This window comes from Antechinus flavipes, chromosome 3 (genome assembly GCF_016432865.1).
Source record: "Antechinus flavipes isolate AdamAnt ecotype Samford, QLD, Australia chromosome 3, AdamAnt_v2, whole genome shotgun sequence".
Classification (NCBI taxonomy): domain Eukaryota; kingdom Metazoa; phylum Chordata; class Mammalia; order Dasyuromorphia; family Dasyuridae; genus Antechinus; species Antechinus flavipes.
The window spans coordinates 618,408,773-618,425,849 of record NC_067400.1 but is presented as its reverse complement, the minus strand read 5'-3'; the positions used below and the strand labels follow the sequence as shown (position 1 = coordinate 618,425,849).

General features: G+C 45.4%; 2 protein-coding genes across 8 annotated transcripts in view; both read right to left on the bottom strand.

Annotated features, from left to right (window-relative positions):
- Window positions 1–17,077, bottom strand: part of LOC127556357 (carcinoembryonic antigen-related cell adhesion molecule 5-like) — a 254,523-nt gene that overhangs the window by 9,662 nt on the left and 227,784 nt on the right. For 4 of the 6 annotated variants that reach the window (XM_051989457.1, XM_051989458.1, XM_051989459.1 and 1 more), the window contains exons 5-6: window positions 1,135–1,410; window positions 776–1,048 (exon numbers count right to left, since the gene is read on the bottom strand). The exons of the other annotated variants lie outside the window; for them this stretch is intronic. In XM_051989457.1, the coding sequence (XP_051845417.1) occupies window positions 776–1,048; window positions 1,135–1,410 (549 nt within the window). The remainder of the gene's footprint in view (window positions 1–775; window positions 1,049–1,134; window positions 1,411–17,077) is intronic. 6 annotated transcript variants of the gene reach the window in all.
- LOC127556359 (carcinoembryonic antigen-related cell adhesion molecule 5-like) overlaps window positions 1–17,077 on the bottom strand; it is a 115,539-nt gene that overhangs the window by 60,715 nt on the left and 37,747 nt on the right. For both annotated transcript variants that reach the window (XM_051989466.1, XM_051989465.1), the window contains exon 2: window positions 16,123–16,470. In XM_051989466.1, the coding sequence (XP_051845426.1) occupies window positions 16,123–16,470 (348 nt within the window). The remainder of the gene's footprint in view (window positions 1–16,122; window positions 16,471–17,077) is intronic.

Sequence of the window (17,077 nt, the reverse complement as noted above, 5' to 3'; positions counted from 1 at the left end):
TTTCACAAAATGACAGCAGATCTGTCTAAAACTTCTCCTGACCATGTGGTGTTTGCTTCAGTTGTATTGTTCTACATTCCACACTCAGACACACACTGTACTTTCCCTTCTCTGAATCTTGACTCAAGATATTTCTCCAATGAAAAAGAATATTCTCCCCTTTGACTTGTTGAATTCCTCCACATCCTTTAAACACAAATCAAGTGATAGCTCTTCTATGAAAACCTGATTTGATTTTTAACCAGCCCTCCCCCATCCAACTGGAATGGTCTTTCCCATCCTAGCTCTTCTACATCATTTTATTTTGTAGCCATAGTCTCAGTAAGCATGTTGTGTAATATTGTGTATCAATGACCAGCATTTCGGATCTAGTCCTTCTACTAGATTTTAAGGTTCTTCCTGAAAATGATAATGGGGTCTTAGCTAAACCTTGTTACTTCCTTCTGTGCATAGCACAATGCTCTGCTGAAAGTTGACACCTAAATTTGTGTTCAACAATGAATGAATTTATATTGTATATGACAATTTCTAACATTGTTATAGAAGACAGGGAGATTTGTGTCCCATTTTTACCATGGACAAAATAGCAGTAAATGGACTGACATTCACTATCAGACTGAGCATGCTCCCTGAAATTAGGTTCTTTCTTTACACGTCCTCTGCCAATCCATCATGAAAACTGGTCTCCCTAAATGGGCCTGAGGACCTGCTCCTGACACTTCACCTTGGGCAACTCCAAAATCTTCCTCTCTGAGGGAAGGGAGAGAACACTTACCAAGAACCTTGATTGTGATGTCCCTAGAGACTGACAGGTTGGTCACCGTGTTCTTTGCCAAACATGTATACTTTCCTGAATCTTTCCAAATTACATTTTGGATGAAGTAGATGTTAGTAGTCATGTTAGAATTCACAGTGCCATTGACTTGCCATATATACTGGGCAGGTGGGTAAGATTCAACATGACATGCTAAGATCAGTGAGTCTTTGAATTTGACCTCAATCTCTCCTTTCTTAGGGTTTGGAACAACTTTGATGTAGTCTGGTCCATCTGTGTAAAGAAGAGAAGAGAAGAGAAGAGATGTGAGTCATTGCTGGGGAAAGGCCTGGAGAGGGAGGACACTTAGAGTCACTCACAGTTCACAATCAGGGCAAAGGGGTCACTTCTGCTGGAACTGATTGGATTTCGGATTTCACACTGATAGGATGCAGAGTCCTCCCTCTTCACAGATAGGATGGTGAGAGTCCGGTTATTCATGGACAGCTTCATCCTTTCACTGAGATTCAGGGACTTGTTATTGATGAGCCACAGAATGTCCACTCCTGCCTGTTTTGTGCCACATGTGAAGGCTAAAGTGTCATTCTCTATGACGTTGGTTCTGTTGGCTGTGAGATTAGGTTTGGTTGTTCTTTCTATAGAGAGAAAAAGAGAGCTGTGTGAATCACTTGTCCAATGTCACTCAGCTAGTGAAATGTCAGAGACCAGATTTGACCTCGAGTTCTGAATCCAGGCCCTGTGCCTTTCCTATCCCACTAAGGTTTCTTCCTTCTTCTCATCAATCACTTTATTCTAATCCAGGGACTCTTAATTTGGGATCTTTTAAAAAAATGTTTTGATAACTATTTAAGTAGAACTGTTTCTTTTGAACTCCTTTCCTTTGAAGTTATTTTCTATATTTAAAAATATCTTTCATAGAAGGGATGCCTGCAATCATCAGCCTGACTGTCCCAAGTTTCTCTGGCACAAAAAGGAAAGTGTACCTGCTCCCTTCATTCTCTGTTCCTCAGTTGCCTCCTTAATTTGCATAGCTCCTCTCTGTCTGTGGTTCCAGGAAGTAATGAATCCACATATTATGATTCTGTGCCTTATTTCAGCTGACACATCTCCTCTAGGCCTTTGTTTCCCCATATGGAAAAAGAGACAGGTAGACTAGCTAGCTTCTAGATCCTTTTCATCTGCATGTGCCTGGTACCCTCCAGGATTCTCACACCACACTTTGCAAAGTTGAAAAATGGAGGCTCCAAGACAAGATGTCCTTCTTCAGATTGACCTCTCCTATTCTAGTACCTGAGCTGTTTCCCTTGTTGCTCGATGGTCCCTGTGAGCGTTCCTCTGACCAGGTCCCTGAAGGCTCAGAGCTGGAAGAGACCAGAGGATCCTGGATCTCCATCTAGGAAGGGTTTTCCCCAACATCTAATGCACCTTCTTATTTTCTTGATAAGAAATGTGACTTGGGTGACTTGTACAAGGTGTATTGGATAATAAATAGCAGACCTGAGGTTGGAACCCAGACATTCTGGCTCTGAAGCTGAGCTCCCTTCAACACATCTCAGATTCTCTCTTTAAGATTCTCTCCCAATAGGCATAGGAATGGTTAACAGAGAGACTGAGTTTAGAACCCCTTTTCTTTGGACACCCTCTTTTCAAGTGCCTTCCATGGATACTTTGGAGGCTCCTGTGCTGTTTCCCTGGCAGATCCAGACTTTTGCCTCCTTCTTTCAAAATGAGAGTCCCTCCCAAGGTTGGACTCCGTGTGAATGGTGATGGCAGTGTTCCCTTAAACAAACCTCCTCTGGAAGAGGTGCAGATGACATCTCCTGGGGAGACCTAGAACATTAAGAAGCCCTGCTTGTGGTAGAAGGAGCTGGTGTTCCCATGGAGACCCTGCATATTATAGCCTTATGTACTGTCCCCAGTCAAAAGAGATGATATTTGTGAAGAGCTTATGTGGTGCCTGGCACCCAGTGGGCACTCATTAAAGTGAGGGAGTAGGAGTAGGAAGGGCTTCTTCCCTTCCTACTGCCCTAGTCCAGCTTTTGTTTCCCTGACCAGCTGGAGTTACAAAGAGGTCGGCAGATGCTCTCTGCTTGGAGATGTTCTGCAGCACCCCTAAGGGCTCAGTAGCCTTGGCTGTGATGAGACCCATAGGGGGTCAACCCTCTGCCACTGTCTCAGCAGCAGAGAGCCAGAGATGGCAGGGGGCATCTGGCCCAAGCTCCCACAGCAGGCCTGATCAATAGTCACTCAGCCTCCACTTCTCTGTGACCTCATCAGTCATCAAGGCTCTTTCCCCTGGTGGACAGCTCCACTTGTGAGCTCTCCTTTATACTGTGTGCCATTGGCCTCCCTGTGACTTCCCAGTCTGGTCCTAGCTCTCCCCTTGGGAGCCATACAGAGAAATGCTGACCTGCTTCCACAAGGGGCCCGTCGGGGTTCTGAGGCTGCTTTCTGAGACTTCCCTCTCTGGCCCATCCCTCCAGCCATGACGGAATCATCACATTCCTGGGGGTGGATACGCTAGTACTTGGAACAACTTTGATTTGTAGGAGGTCTTCCCTAGTTCTTCCTTTAGCAAATGGACACCATGAAGCTCTGAGCCTGAAAAGTCCATTTCTGTCTAGCTAAGCTTGGGGTTATAGCTCTTTACAAAGACTAGTCCTTTGATGATAGACCCACAGGTCACCTTTCAGATCAATGAAATGTGGACAGTCAGCTTGATAAATGGGTCCTGCACAAATCCTTATTAAATACAAGGTGCTCAGAAATGAACAAAACATTTGTTCCCGGGGTGGCCTGTACCTCCCAAGGCAGGAAAGGACCTGTGATTCCCTGGTTCCAGAGAACATGCTGCTATTACTGCAACTCAAGATCAAGTTAGTTTTTAGCCCAACCAATCCCTTAATTTTTTTTCACACCAACTGTTGTCAGGTTTCATCTCCCACCTTTTCAAGACTTCTATTGTATTCCAGGACTCCTATAGCAATTCAAGATTTAAAAAATAGGATCATTTAATCCAACCCTTTGGAGACCTTTATCTAAAGAGAAACCTATCCGACACTTCACTTTTGGACCTCTCTAATCATTGGAGAGTTAGACTAATTATTCCCCTTTGTACTTGAGATTCCTGACACAGTCCTTTCCTCTGGGATCAAGTATAGCAAGACAAATCCATTTCCTGCATGATAACTACACAAAGTCTCAAAGATGAAACCATGGTATTTTAGAGTTGAAGGGACTTTGATGACCATCAAGCCCAACTCATATGTGAAACAGAGTCTTTAGTACATTTATCTGACAGATGCTCATTCAGCCTTTAAAGAGGAGGAAAGGAATATTGTAGAAGAAAAGCAATATGTATTGCGTGCTTATTGTGTACTAGGCATTGTCCTAAGGATTTTTACACATGCAGTCTCATTTGAACCTACTAACTCTCTCTCTCTCTTTCTCACATTTATTCATTTAATACCCATTGTTCTATGAATTATGTTGGCAGAGAAAAAATCAGAGCAAAAGAAAAAACCATGGGAGAGATTAAAAACAAAACAAAAAAAGTGAACATAGCATGTGTTGATTCATATTCAGTCTCTTTAGTTCTTCCTCTGGTTGCAGATAGCATTTTCTGTCCAGTCTAGTGGGCCTTTCATTGTTAATCATCACACATTCTTGCTGTTATCATGCACAATGTATTCTTGGTTCTGCTTGCTTTGTTCAGCATCAGTTCATGTAAATTTTTCCAGGCCTTTCTACAATCAACTTGTTCATCATTATTTTATAGAACAATAATATTCCATTAGCTTCATGTACCACAACTTGTTCAGCCATTCCCAATTGATGTACAACTACTCCTTTTCCAGTTCTTTGCTACCACAAAAAGAACTGTTACAAACATTTTTACATATGTGAGTCCTTTCCTCTCATTTATGATTTCCTTGGAATATTAGACCCAGTAAAGGCACTGCTGGGTTAAAGGGTATGAAGTTTTATAGCCCTTTGGGCATTGTTCCAGATTGTTCTCCAGAAGGGTTGGATCATTTCATAGCTTCACCAACAATTCATTATTGTACCAGTTTTCACATATCCCCTTCAACATTTATCATTATTCTTTCCTGTCATCTTAGCCAATCTGAGAGGTATGAGGTGGTACCTCAGAATTGTTTTAATTTGCATTTCTCTAATTAATAGTGATTTAGAGTATTTTTTCATACAACTATAAATGACTTTAATTTCATCATCTTAAAATTGTCTGCTCATATCCTTTGACGACTTATTAATTGGGAATGATGTGTATTTTTATAAATTTGAAACAATTCTTTATATATCTTAAAAGTGAGACCTTTATCAGAAATGCTGGCTGTAAAGATTTCCCCCTAGTTTTGTACTTCCCTTTTAATCTTGGTTCTGTTTTTTTTTTTTGTTTTTGTTTTTTTGGTGCAAAAATTTTTTAAATTTAATGTAATCAAAGCTGTCCATTTTGCCTTTCATAATGCTCTCTACTTCTTCTTTAGTCACAAATTCCTTCCTTCTTCAAAGATCTGATAGGTCTGTGAAGCAGTACCTTTATTGAATATACTTTTTATTGCAATGTGGTCTGAAAAAGAAGCATTTACTATTTCTGTCTTTTTGCATTTGATTGTAAAGTTTTTATATCTTAATACATGCTCTGTTTTTGTGTGGGAGCCATATATTGCTAAAAAAAAAAAAAGCATATTTCTTTCTGTCCCTATTCAATTTTCTTCAGAAATCTATCATATGTAGGTTTTCTAGGATCCTATTACCTCCCTAGTTTCTTTCTTGTTTATTTTATGGTTAGATTTGTCTGATTCTGAGAGGGGAAGGTTCAGATCCCCCACAAGAATAATTTTGTTGTCTATGTCTTCCTATATTTGCTTAAAATCTTCTCTAGGAATTTGCCTGCTCTACCACTAGGTGCACACACATTTAGGTTCATTATTACATCATTATTTATGGTACCCTTTATCAAGATGTACTTCCCCTCTTTATCTTTTTTAATAAGGTCTATTTTTTACTTTGAGATCAGAATTGCTATCCCTGCTTTTTTTTACTTCAGCTGAAGCATAGTAAATTCTGTTCTAACCTTTTATCTTTACTCTATATGTGTCTCTCTGTACCAAGTATGTTTCTTGTAAACAACATATTGTAGAACTCTGTTTTTTAATCCACTCTGCTATTTGTTTCTGTTTTGTGAGAAAGTTCATCCCATTCACTGGTATGACTACCAGCTCCATATTTCTCCCCTGTGTATATTTTTGTTCTTTCTTTCTACCCTGTCCTTAGAACATATTTGTTACCCACCACATCCATTACCTTATCTTCTATCACCCCTCCCCCTTCTCTTACTAGTGGTTTTTTTAACCCACTCCACTAACTACCTTATCTTCTATCAACCCTTCCTCCCTTTCTTCTATCCTGTACCTCCCTTTTCCTTTCTTCTTTATCCTCCTACTTCTTTATAGGGTTAGATAAATTTCTATACCCAGCTGAATATTTAAGTTATTCCCTCTTAAAGCCAAAACTGATGAGATCAAGAACTAGACAATGCTTACCTCTCCCTTTTTTCTCCTCAATTGTAAAAAGTCTTTTGCACCTCTTCTTGTGAACTAATTGTCCCATTATACCTCCCCTTTTCTCTTTTTTTCCAATACAGATTGTTTTTCACCCCTTAACATCTTTTTCTTTGATGTGATCACATCAGAGTCCATTCACTATGCATCTTCAGTCTATGTGATGCTCTAATTTGTCTGCCCCAGGGTCAAATACAGTTTGCAAAAGTTGCAGATATTGTTTTCCTATCTAGGGATGTGAACAATTTATATATATTCTCCTCCCCGCAATTTAACTTTCTATGGTTCTCTTGGGTGTGTTTATATATCAAATTTATTGTTTAGTTCTGTTCTTTTTTAATAGAAATGATTGAAAGTTTTTTACTTCCTCTGAAAGATGATACCAAGTCTCCCTGGATAGTTAATTCTTAGTTGTAACCCCAGGTCCTTTGCCTCCTGGAATATGATATTCCAGGCCCTCCAGGCCTTTATTGTAGAAACTGTCAGATCCTGGGTAATTCTGACTGTTGTTCCTTGATATTTAAATTGTTTTGTCTGGCAGTTTGCCATATTTTTCCTTTGAGATTATAGTTTTGGAGTTTCACAACAATGTTCCTTGGGGTTTTCCTTGTGGGATTCCTTTGTTGAAGTGATTGATGGATTCTTTCAATGAATATTTCCCCCTTCTGTTTCTAGAAAATATTGGGACAGTTTTCCTTAATGACCTCAAATACTCTCAAGTTCAGTCTGAACCAGATTAAAATTTAGCAAGGGCAATAAAAATATAATAACACATATGATAACATGTTGACTGAAGTCAATGAAGCTGTAGCCCTAGAAGTTTGCAGGGGAAAGGGACAGAAGAGAACAAAAACATCATCACCATCACCATCCCCACCCCCACCAACTCACATGTTTTTGTACCTAAAATGTAAAAAGAATATTCTCCACACAGAATTCTGTGATATAGATTGCTATGGGCCAGAATTATGAACTTGAAACAAAGGATTCTTACAAGGTGTTAAATCAGTGGAATTGAGAGAGACAATAGTTATCTAATTTAGCATGGTCACTATGATTGATTTAATCCTACAACAAATAATGGTTTCCTAGTGATATCATTATTGGTGTATACTCAGTGTACAGCACATAAGCAAGAAGCTCTCAGGGCCAGAGAGAAAGACAAGTCTACTAGAAGCTCTCAGAGCCTCCATCAGAATCAAAACTAGGGAAGACAGAGAAGTGGTGGCAGAACTCCTGCCTCCCCCACAGAAACCAAGAAAACATTCAGGAGGACCTCAAGAAGCTGACAGAGGCAGGGAAAACAAAGAACTGGCAGCAGGAGCTTAAGCGCTCAGAACCAAGGAGAGAGATAGGCCTCAAAGAAAGCTAACTGAGCCCCAGGAAAGGAGACAAGACTCTGAAAGAGACAATAAAGGATTTGGACTTTAACACCTGCCTGCATTTGGGGTGATTACTGAACTGAAATGAAGGCTGCCTCCAGAGACCCCAGGAAAACACCAACAGAGACTATTACATTTTAGAGAGAATATTACAATTGATGGTATCATAAAATGATCAAACCTGTAGAGGGCAGAACCATCTGAAAAGCACAGCAGGATGCTTATAGCTAAGCACCTACTCAGTGTGAGATAATGGTTCTCTAAACATATACTTAATGTGATATGGTGATGTAATGGTTGCACATGCTCAGTTTGCTGTAGTGAAATAATCACATTGAGGTATTTAAGGGAGTCTCAGACACAGAAGGCTCTCTCAGCCATAGACACAGAGAAGACTCAACACTCCAGATTGCAAACTCCAGACTCCATCTTTGACCAGCCTCGTGGTGGCTGTCCTGCCTTCATCACTTCTCCTCCTAGAAGACCCGTCTTGAGACCTTCCAGAGAGCTGGCTCAGACATTACGCTAACCATTCAGGAGAACAATTTAGAACTATGCCCAAAGGGGCATAAAACTGTGTATAATCTTTAATCCAGCAATATAACTGCAAGTTCTCTATCTAAAAAAAATAAAAAATGGAAAAGGATCAATATGGACAATAATATTTATAGCAGCTCTTTTTGTGGAGGCAAAGAATTAGGAATTGAAGGGATGCCCATCAGGAGGGAATGGCTAAACATATGAAGGTGATGGAATACTATTCTACCTTAAGAAATGATGAAGTATTTAATATATATTGGATTACCTGTCCTCTAGGAGAGGGTGAGAAAAAGGGAGGGATAAAATTTGAAACACAAGGTTTTGCAAGGCTGAATATTGAAAATTATCTATGCATATGTTTTGAAAATAAAAGATATTAATAAAAAATAATGATGGGGGGGAAAAGAAATGATGAAGGGGAAAGCCTACAAAGATTTATACAAATGGATGCAAAATGAGCAGAACCAAGAGAACACTGTATACAGTAATAAAAATATTGTAACAATGATCAACTTAGAAAGACATCTATTCTGATGGATATAGTGATGCAAAATAATTCCAAAGGATTTATGATGAAGAATGCTATCCATCTTTAAAGAGAATTGATGAACTCTTAGTCTAAATTAGATAACTATTGTCTCTATCAATTCCACTGACTTAGCACCTTGTTTCAAATTCTGGCCCATAACAATGAATGGTGAAGGCATAATTGTTCAGATGCAGAATCTGAGGCTCAAAAAGTAAGATGGACACCTGAAGTTGCACAAGGAATAGAAAGCAGAGTCAAGATTCTAGCTTAAGTTTCCTTATTCTGCACTGAGTCCCTGCCCCTATAACATAGTGCCATGGAACCCAGGAGGGCAGAAAGTCACTTTCATTTATTTATTTATTTTTCCATTCTAGAGAAGGCAAAGAAAAGCTGAGGGCCTGCAGCTACTCATCAGAGACTGTGTTATTGATGTCTTTGCTCCTAGACAAGCCAGTGACAAAGTTAGGTGCATTATAGGTATAGGTTCCAGAGTGATTCAGAGACACATTAGCAATAGAGAGCTTGGATGAGGATGCCATCTGAATTCCATTGATAAGCCAAGTGAATTGGGGAGATGGGTTAGACTCAGGAGAGCAATTCAACTTAATAGTTGCACCTACAGGGTAATGAGGGACACTGGGGAAAATCATGGGGGCATCTAGGCCATCTGGAGCAAAGAGAAAGATTCCATATTGAAATAAAGGCAGAGGGGAGGGGATTTTCCTATTCTGTAACCCATCACTAGAGACTATTTTTCCCTGACACTCATCTGAACCGGGAATTTCATTCTCCACTTTACAGCTTTGCACTTGAGGTCCCTGAATTTGAAAGGTCTTAAGGACTTCTCTTGTTCAGCACCATAGCCAGCCCTACTCCATCACAGATGGAAAAGCATGATATGGCAAATCTGAGCTCCCTAAAATCAAGAGCAATGGGAAGCCCAAGAATTTGATCTTTAGCACTCAAGATCAGTGACTGGATGGGCTTGACCTCTGGGAACACCCCCCCAGGTTATGAACATGCACCATGCAGAAAGAAAATTTACTCACAGATAATATTCAGTGTGAATTCACTCTCACTGAAACTAACTGGGTTCCAGATTTCACACTTATAGAGTCCTTGGTCTTCCCTTGTGACTTTGATTATGGTGAATGTCCTGTTATCCGGGGACAGCACTGTCCTGTCACCAGCTGGGGAGCTTTGGTTTATGAGCCATTGGTATGTGACATCTTGACTTTCAGACTGGCATGTCAAGGAGACATTGTCCTTGTTCTCCACTGGGGCCATGTTGGTGCTGCTGATGAGAGGTTTGAATAGTGGCCCTGTGCAGAAAATAGACAGAAAATGACTATTTGGTGCTTTTTCTTACCCTTCCAACCAAGTATCAGGTATGGAAGTAGTCTCCCTAAGACTTCAGAAAGGTCCTAGGCTCTGGAACATTGGCCAAAGAACCTGTGATTTCACTGGCATGGACCCTGCTTTCTCTGAAGTAGATCAGGTTCTCCCCTCCTTAGGAGAAAGTTCATTTCTGAATGACTATGACTGGAAAAGACATTCACTTGGAGCCCAAGCTCTCAGGGCAGAATCTTTGTGGATTGAGACTGACTGGTTGGGGAGTGACACATCCCCTTGTCCACTGTCCAGGCTGTCCTTGAGGCCTTTCTAGCTTGGCAGGATCAGGAAGAATTATTCTCTGTTGCCCTGGTCTTCAAGAATCCAGGATCATCTCCACACCTTGATGGAGATATTGGTGAAGGTCAGAGAGCACAGGCCAGAGACAGGGTCATGGGGCCTGGTGCTCAGAGAGAGAGAGATGCTATCTTAACTCCAAAGTAAAACAAAGCAAAAGGAAGAGATTGGAAATAGATTAGTAAGCAGCAGCATGCAAAAGATAGAATCCTGGGCTGGGAGTCAGGAGGCTCCCATGTCCAAGAGTTTTTAATCAATCCTCACATCCCCTGTGCCTAGGACTGCAACTTGTCCCCAGGGGCAGATCAGACACAGAATTTACAGAACATTCATTTATTTCCTCCTTGGGCCTCTCCCCTTCCCGTAGCAGTTTCCTGTCCTAAATCTGAGAATGTTGAAGGTGAGCTTCAAGATCCCCTCCAGCTTAGAGATGCTGTTATGCTAGGAGGCTGAGGCAAGGGGGACGGACTTTCCTGAGCCTTCATGGCCCAAAGAGGGCGCAGATAGGAACTTTTCCATATCCTGAGTTCTCTGTCATTTCAGCTTCAGTTCTTAGCTTACACAGCTAAGAAAGCTGTGTGTCCCAGAATAAGTTCTGGGCCAACTGCAGCAGGTTCATGGGACTCGCTCTTAGGTCATCCTCCCTCAGCTCTCTAAGGATTAATTTCCCAAGAGAACTAAGTTAGAAATAGTAGTTTTCTGACCTTCTTTCTGCTCCATTTTGGTGGAATTTACACTCCCTCTGATGGGGCCTTTTAAGAAGTTTAGAGGGAGAACATACTTCCTTTCATACAAAGCTACTGCCTTGTATCCAGTAAGACGATGGGGGATTGGCCAAGCATCTGACAGGGCCGAGGTCAGCTAGCCACCTGAGGCGCGGTGAGAACATGCTGGGCAGTGAGCATGGACAAGCTGGGCAGTGAGAACATGCCTAGGAAGGAAGGCACAGCTGACTGCTTGCGAAGGTGCCTTGGCAGCCCCTAAGGATCTTCTACCTGATGTGGCAGAGTCACTAGTTTTGGACTTAGAGCTAAAACCGTGTCCAAGTTATCAACTGTGTGACCCATTAGCAAGTCATTTAAGGCCTCCGTGCCTCAATCTCCTCACCTCAAAAAGCTCACCTGTAAAATGGTCAAATAAGACCATCTATGTAAAAACTCCTTGTAAATCATACGGTGTTGCACAGAGGTGAGCTGTTCCATGTTTATAGAGAGGCAGGTCCTAGTTATAGGGGCTTAGGTGTGAGGGGCAGAGGGGGATATTGAGGCTTGGAAGAAGTGCTTTCTGTTCAGTGCCCCGAGCAGGTCTGACAAGTGTATGGAGGAAGGGTCATGGGGGAGAGGAGCAGGACATGGGCCACTTGAAGACTAGACACTGCTCACTACCCACAATGGGTCACGGTGGAAATAGCCCTAGGTCTGGAGTCAGACAGTCCTGGATTCAACTCCTTCTCCCCTATGTGATCTTAGCCAAGTCCCTTCCTTTTTTTAGCCTCTCAGTCTCTTCCTCTGTAAAATGGGAGGATGGCACTAAAGGATCCTCAGCTCCTTTTCCAGGGAAAAATCAGGATTCCACCACCCCTGCATGGCCACAGGTCTCTACCTTTTTTGTGTCTCTCCAACCCACTCATCACACTAGTGGGAAAACAGTCAGAAGTGTGCCTGGATCTGGTCCTATCACGCCTCACCTCAAGAATATTCAAGAACTCACTATTACCAACCACCTCAGATCCCTGCACTCCTTGAGCCATCTGCCCCGATCCCATTCCTTCCCCCCATGTCATATCCTCTGGCCAACCTTGATGACCATCTGCCCCGATCCCACTCCTTCCCACCCATGTTATATTCTCTTTGATGACCATCTGCTCCTGAGACGTGCCCCTGGGGGCCTAGGATCACAGGGCAGAGGGTTACAGTGAGCTCACAGGGACCTCAGGGTCATCAGGACTCCTGGCTCCTCCCCTTCTGTGTCTCATGGGGGCCTTGGGCAGTCAGCCTGAGGAAGCCTGTGGGCCCTTCTCAGCGTCATGGTTTTACATTCATGAAGTAAAACACTCAGGGTTGGAAAGAAAATCACATTAGTGAAAACTGAGATGTAATTTTTTCCCATCCATGTTTATGGAGCTTCTGAAATCTCAGATCCCCTGATCCAGGTCAGGGCCCTCATCGGTACAGAACAAACTGAGCTCCTGTATTGTCACTTGTCTTTGATCTAACAGACAGTAAGTAGCAGAGCTGGCTTTGAACCCAAGCCCCCGGACTCTAAGGCCAACCCTCTCTCCCTCTTTGGCAGATGCTCTAAGCTCAGACCTTCCCTGACCAGCCCATTGCCCAGAAGTGGGTCTGGAGGGCAGGTCCCGCTGTCCCGATCCCAGTGTTCGTCCCCTCTCCCACACTGCCTTTGCCTGGCAATGGTGACGTGGAATCCAAGCGATTTTCATGGAAGAAAGTACAGCCAGAGTCCCCGTAACTCACACCGAACTCTCCTGCCCCCCCCCTTCCCCTTCCATCCCCTGCTGCTCTCATCGGCCAAAGCACCAGCACTGACCAGGCCAAGCGAGCTCCATGGGAGAGAAGCGGAGGGACGGCAGCTGGTGGCCTGAGATGCCCTGGGACGGTCACTCCTCATGGACTCTGCCTGTCCTGCTGCCTCAGAAGAATGACTTCTGGGGGATGAGATGCCCAGCCACAGGAAGGGATCAGAAGGGATGGCCAATGGGAAGGGAGAAGCCAGAGTAAGAGCCACCTCCTCATGGCTAAGAAACCAGTCAGAGCCTCCAGCAGCAAGGAAGGAAGGGAATCCCACCAGCCCAGAGACCTCGTGCTCCTTGGGAAAGACAACACAGCAGCCCAGAAGCCAAACCCAGCAACCAGAGCCAGAAGCCAGTGCCCGACATGACTCCTTCTGGTCTCAGGGAATCCCTGCAGAAAGCTGGGGGGGGGGGGTGAGCAGGGCCTCCTGAGTGTTCTGAGTCCCTGAAGGGCCCAGGTCAGCGCAGCCTCCTCCTGTATGTATTCTCCCCCACCCTTGTTTAGAGCCTTCATATTGTAGCAAACCTGACTTCAAGCACAAAATGATAAAGGACAAGCCATAAGTGATTGGGGATTTCCTAGTTTAGCTTTTCTTCCTTTCTTTGTGAGCTCATTCCCTCCCTTCATGCATTCACCCTGGAGAATCCTGCAGAGACCCTCTTCCTGCCCGGCTCAGCTCACATTCTACCTCCCCCAAGAAGCCTATCCTCCTGTCTCCTTCCCCCAGTGACAGCCCCCTCCCCAAATGATCTTAGAGTCCTTTATCCTGCCCTGGGCCACCTTGTTGCCCAATTCCTTTGCCCACCTGGGGGGAATAGGAGCAGCTAATGGAGCTTCCAGTTCCCATTCCTTGTGACCCTCAGAACAGCTGGAGAAGCGGGGAATGCTAGGCAGCACCCCCATTTTGCAGATGAGGCAATAGTGACTCACCAGAAGTCACCTAGTAAATGATGGAGCTGGGATCTGAATCCAGACCTCCTGATCCCAGATCTAGAACTCTCTTGCTCCCTTGGCCCTTCTCCTTTAACAGAATCTGGAAGCCCTGGGAGAAGCCAGGTCATTTGTGTCTGGTGAAGGGCCAATCCCTTGCTTCCTCAAGGTCTGAGAAGACTCTACAGGGAAACTGAGGCAGACTTGGCCCCACACAGGTTCCTTGTCTCAGCCCATCACCGGGTCCTCTTGTTGCCCTCTTTCTGCCCAGGCTCTTCAGTGTTCAGTGGGCTGAGCTTCCTTCCTGGATCCCAACTATCCAAGTGTCCTGTGCCAAGGAGGGGAGCCAAGCCCCCAGCCTGGGAGGCCCTCCTCCTGCTCCCCCCCATGGAGCCCCTCTCTTCCTTCCAGATGCTCCTTTAGCAGGACCTGTCCCAGGAACCTTTCCTGATGCCCTCCTGTGCTAGTGCCCTCCCTCCCCAGTGACCTTGTCTTCAACTAGTGGGCCTGCCTGGGAGCCAAGAGGTCCAGGTGCTAGTTCTGCCTGGTCCCATCCAGCTGCTTAATGCTGGGCCAGCTGCCTCATCCCTCAGCCCCTGCTTGGTGCCCAAGAGGCCTCAGGAACGCCAGGATTGGAGGACCAGGAGCCGGCCCACTTTGGAGGTTGTTGCTCCCCCAGGAATTGCCTCCACCCGGCAAATCCACGTCTGGAACTGCTTCCTGGGCTTCTCGTGTCCTTTCCACATTCCTGTTTATATTTCCTCAACAGAACTTGGGCTCCTCGAGGGAAGGCCTGCCATGCCCCATGCCCAAGCCAGTTCCTTTGGATGCAGTAGGTGCCTAGGTAATGCCTGAGAATCACCAGATAGAGGACTCCTAGCTCCTTTCTCTGCAATATTCTCTGCTCCCCACTTCAGGGACAGAAAGACAGCCTGCAATGACCGTCAGGCACCCCCCCCAAATCCTGACTCCTGCCTCTCACTTGTAGCCCCTGAAGGCATCCTGCCATACACAGACTTCTGGGTCAACTCCCAGCCCTGCCCACCATGGAAGCAAGTGCCAAGGGGCCTGGGCTGACCCCCCTCCCTGTCAAGCTTCCCTGTCATATAGGCAGCTAATCCCTGCTGGAAGATGGGCCGTCCTGGAGAAGTCCCTCCTTCCTGAGGTGACCCTGCAGGTAGGAGGCTGTGAGGGAGTGCAGTAGACAGAATGCTGGATGTGGGGTCAGGAAGCCCTGAAATCGAATCCTGCCTCAGTTACTGACCATTTCTCGCTTCGTCACTCACTCTCTGTTTTTTTTTCCTCACTTACAAACACAGCACCTCCATCCCAGGGTCCTTGTGAGAATCAGATGAAATATGAAGCCCAGAGCCCCTCGAACACCTTCTGGCTCCACATAATGCCAGCCCTTGTTTGCCTATTTCCCAGCAGGAAAGCTCTCCTTGTTGGGAACGTTGTCCTTTCTTGGAGCCCCAAATCACCTCTGGGTCCCCCCTGGGAACTGAATTGGTTTTCTCCTCACCCAGCTGGGGCTCAGCCGAGCCCTCTGTCCCAGGCTGACCCATTCCAGAAGCCTGGAGCCCCTGATCTTGCCTGTTTCTCTAGGAAATGGAGGTGACACAGGGGTCCTTCCCCTGGGGGTCCCTCCCAGCTCTGGAAGTGTCAGAAGAACAGAAAGTCCTGGGCATCAAGGCCACTGGACAGCTGGCTCTTGGCCTGTGGGTAGTCTGGACGTGAGCTCTCTAGACGCAGCAACACTCTCCCCACGCCCAGCATATTTTTAACTGTCTTAGGGAAGGTGAACTTCAGGAACATGTTGCCTGCCTCAGGAACAACCGCAAGGGGCCAGACGCCCCTCCAAGCCCTCAGGTCCCTTCTTAGTTTCAGACTATGGTCTGGGAAAGCTGGGAGGAAGCAGGAAGTTACCCCCCAATAATAACAGCTTAGGGCCTCAGAAACTAGTGACCTCTGACCTCTCCAGTGCTCCCAGTGACTCATGATCACACTGATCTGGGCTGGAGGGGCTCTCGCCTCTTTGGCCCACATTACTGGGGGTGGGGACTCAGGCTCTTCATTCTCCCTGCTCCCTTAGGGGAGCTTCTCACCCCAGACTGAGAGGGAATGGGAGTGAGACATGGCCCAGGGGAAGGACAGCACTTACCATACACTGTTAAATGTCCTTGTATAATTACTGTGCCGCCTTGAGAATCAACAATGGTTACATGGTAGTCATCAGAGTCATTGAGGGTGAGGTGAGGGATGAGCAGGGAGCCATTGGGGAACACCTTCTCCCGGATGTCTGCAGGCTCCTGCACTCCAGATGCAACCTTGTAGAGAGCGATCTTGTTGGTTTCTGCTACGGTTTTTCTGTACCACTTATAGGAGAGAGCCTGGCCTGAGAAGCTCTGGATGTCCAAGGTGACGCTGTGGTTCACTTCCCCATGGGGAGGATTTGGAACAACAGTGATCTGAGCAGATGTCGGCTGGATCCAGCAGCTGAGGATGGAGGCTGAGAGGGGAGGAAGGAGGCAGAGGTCAGCAGGGTCCCCCAGCCCTCCTGAGAGACCAAGGTCACTGAGCTGGCCCTCACATAAGGGTTGGGGCTGCTCCGCCTGCCTCGGGGGCTGCTGGGAGCTCAGTGGGGGTGTTTGCAGGGATTCCTGGGCCTGCCCATCATGTGAAGGCCCCAGCCTCTGCAGAGAATCGGAGCCTTTGGGACGTAACACTTTTTCAGCTCCCGCCCCGGGCTTGATTCAGAACAGCTCTGCCAGTGAGCCGGGCAAGGCGATGGAGGCAGAAATGAAGCAACAAAGTGTTGTGGCTGAGGACAAAAACCAGACTTTAGAGATTCCTGAACTTTAGAGATTTAGAGAACCTGAAATGCCCTCCATTTACAAATAAAGAAACTGAGGTTCTGGTAAGGTGAGATATCTGACTGATATGAAATAGGAAAAAGCAAAGGCAACACTTGAACCCAGATCTCCTGGCCCCAAACCCAGGAAGGGCCTTTTCACTAAATCCTGGGTGCATTTTAAGGCTGATACTTTGGCTCCCAATCCTCCCTGAGAGGAAGGTGTTGTTCCAGGTAAAGCCAAGCTAAGAGTCTAGGAGACCTG